This window comes from Penaeus vannamei, chromosome 29 (genome assembly GCF_042767895.1).
Source record: "Penaeus vannamei isolate JL-2024 chromosome 29, ASM4276789v1, whole genome shotgun sequence".
Lineage (NCBI taxonomy): Eukaryota > Metazoa > Arthropoda > Malacostraca > Decapoda > Penaeidae > Penaeus > Penaeus vannamei.
The window spans coordinates 26991644-26994143 of NC_091577.1; the positions used below are offsets into that span (position 1 = coordinate 26991644).

At 36.4% G+C, this 2500-nt stretch overlaps 1 protein-coding gene across 1 annotated transcript in view; it reads right to left on the minus strand.

Annotated features, from left to right (window-relative positions):
* LOC113804932 (cyclin N-terminal domain-containing protein 1) overlaps nucleotides 1-2240 on the minus strand; it is a 7231-nt gene extending 4991 nt beyond the window's left edge. The window contains exons 1-2 of the mRNA XM_070142448.1: nucleotides 2118-2240; nucleotides 1241-1430 (exon numbers count right to left, since the gene is read on the minus strand). Coding sequence (XP_069998549.1) covers nucleotides 1241-1430; nucleotides 2118-2196 — 269 coding nt within the window. The 5' untranslated portion in view covers nucleotides 2197-2240. The remainder of the gene's footprint in view (nucleotides 1-1240; nucleotides 1431-2117) is intronic.
* Nucleotides 2241-2500: the final 260 nt, after the last annotated feature.

Genomic DNA, 2500 nt, shown 5'->3' on the forward strand with positions numbered 1-2500 from the left:
CGAAAAGGGTAGAAATGAGTTAATGATTAGGGTAAAGGTTAGAGGTTAGAGATTGACACTGTAGGATGGAGGCAGTTGAAGGCACGGGTTTGGCTATTGGGGTTAGGATAGGGAATTTATGAAAGGATAGATTCGCAAAACAATCTAGCTTCTGTGAAAAATTGTAGGTATTACTACTAATAATAATACGGCTATTGCCATCATCCTCATTATTAACATTATCATAATTATCTTCATTATCATTATCACTATCATTACTATCATTAATCATTATTACCACCCTAATCCTCATTATAATATAAATTAATATTAATCATAATACTGCTATTACCAATGTCGCCACCTTCTTCGTTTTAATCATTACTAACAATATTACTGTCATCATTAATATCATCAGTATCATTACTATTATCACTATCCTTTTCTCGTTTGCTTTACTTCTCCTTCTAATTATTATTGTTATCATTATTATTATTATTATCATGACCATGGTCATTATCATTACCTTAATCAATATCATCACTATCACTATTAGCATCATTATTATTGATATGATGATTATTACTATCATAATCATTATTGTTGTTATCATTATTATTATGATCATTATCATTAATATAATCGTTATTACTATTATAATTATTACTAATATCATTATTTTCATTACCATTATCGTTATTATTACTACCATCATTGAAATCACAATCATTATAATTTTTGTTCTTATCATTATTACTATTATTATCAATATTATTATCATCATTATTATCATCATCACTACCATAACCATTGCCGTTATTATCAATATCATTATTGTCATTATTATCATTACTATTATTATTATTATAATCACCTTAATTATTAATGCAGTTATTTATCATTGTTATGACTATCACCATTACTACCATTATTATCATTATTACTATTGTCATTATTATCATTATTATTTAATCGAAAAATCAAAAATATGTTCTGTCAATCTTTTTGACTCTACCAACGATAAAAAGGATCTTATCGACCTCAACCAATAAAATATCTCATACAATTATTACAAATAATCGAAGTATTCAATAAACAAAAGAATACATAGGCCTATAAAGAATACCCAATTCGGCCAAAGCTAACAAACATACAAACATAGGCCTATGATACTCAACCAACCTTTACTAACCCTACAAATAAAAATAATTAAATAGACAAATAAATAAGTATCCAGCAATATCAACCACAAACCACTAACCTATTAAATATCTCAAGGGCGCGATATTTGGTGGGCGCCGACAACCCAAGCTCTTCGGCCGCCATCCACAGCACACGGACGGGCGCTCGCAGAGACATGGCCGTTAAATGTGGCTGGAAGTCGTGTTTCAAGAGGTCGTTGTCAGCTATTTCCCTCTTGAGCCAGTCTTCCAGATAGCCTGCTATGGGGTCTTGTGGAAAGAGGAGAGAAGGAAGGAGGGTGGATGAGTGGATGAGGGTGGGAAGGGGTAGGGGAAGTGGGGGATGGAAGGGAGAGGGAAGGGGTAGAGCAAGTGGAAAGGGGAAGAGGGGGTGGGAGGGAAGGGAGAGGGAATGGGTAGAGGAAGTGGGAAGGGGAAGATGGGGGGAGGGAGGGAGGGAGGAAGGAAGGAAGGAAGGAAGGAAGGAAGGAAGGAAGGAAGGAAGGAAGGAAGGAAGGAAGGGGGAGGGAGGGAGGGAGGGATGGAAGGAAGGAGGGAGAGAGGGAGAGAGGGACAGAGAGAGAGAGAGAGACAGAGAGAGAGAGAGAGAGAGAGAGAGAGAGAGAGAGAGAGAGAGAGAGAGAGAGAGAGAGAGAAAGAAAGAAAGAAAGAAAGAAAGAAAGAGAGAGAGAGAGAGAGAGAGAGAGAGAGAGAGAGAGAGAGACAGAGAGAGAGAGAGAGAGAGAGAGAGAGAGAGAGAGAGAGAGAGAGAATCTAGGTCGTGCACGCTCCGCTAGGGTAAGGAGAAAGGGCATGGATTTTCTGTATGCTACTAATATAACCATTAGCCTTAGAACTGACGAAAATGTATTTATGCCTGAAACGAATGAATTAAAGCGAAATTGCAAAACGTTATTTCTTATTTCTTGACAATGAAAAACTCAATTTGAACCTTACCAACATCTTGTTTCGTCCAATATTTCCCTGAAGAATTAAATTGGTCAATTACCGGCACGTGAAAGATCGCATTGTCCATCCTGGAAATTTTCCCGTGATCGAATGTCAGCGGTATACCATCTTCACAAGATTTATTTAAATTGGTCTATATTAGCTGTTGTCTGGTATTGCTATTCTGTTTGCCGATATTTTAGGAATGTTAAAGGAAAGAGACAGAATTTTGATGAATATCATACCTGCCTCTTTTCAACGAGAGCTATGCAAAGCAGCATCCCCCAGGATAATTTGAAATGTAAACAAGCTAATCTAAACACGAATATATTTTGATGTATAGGTCCATAGCTAGCATTATTATCAGTTACTGAGGTTCTTCGTGTTTTCTC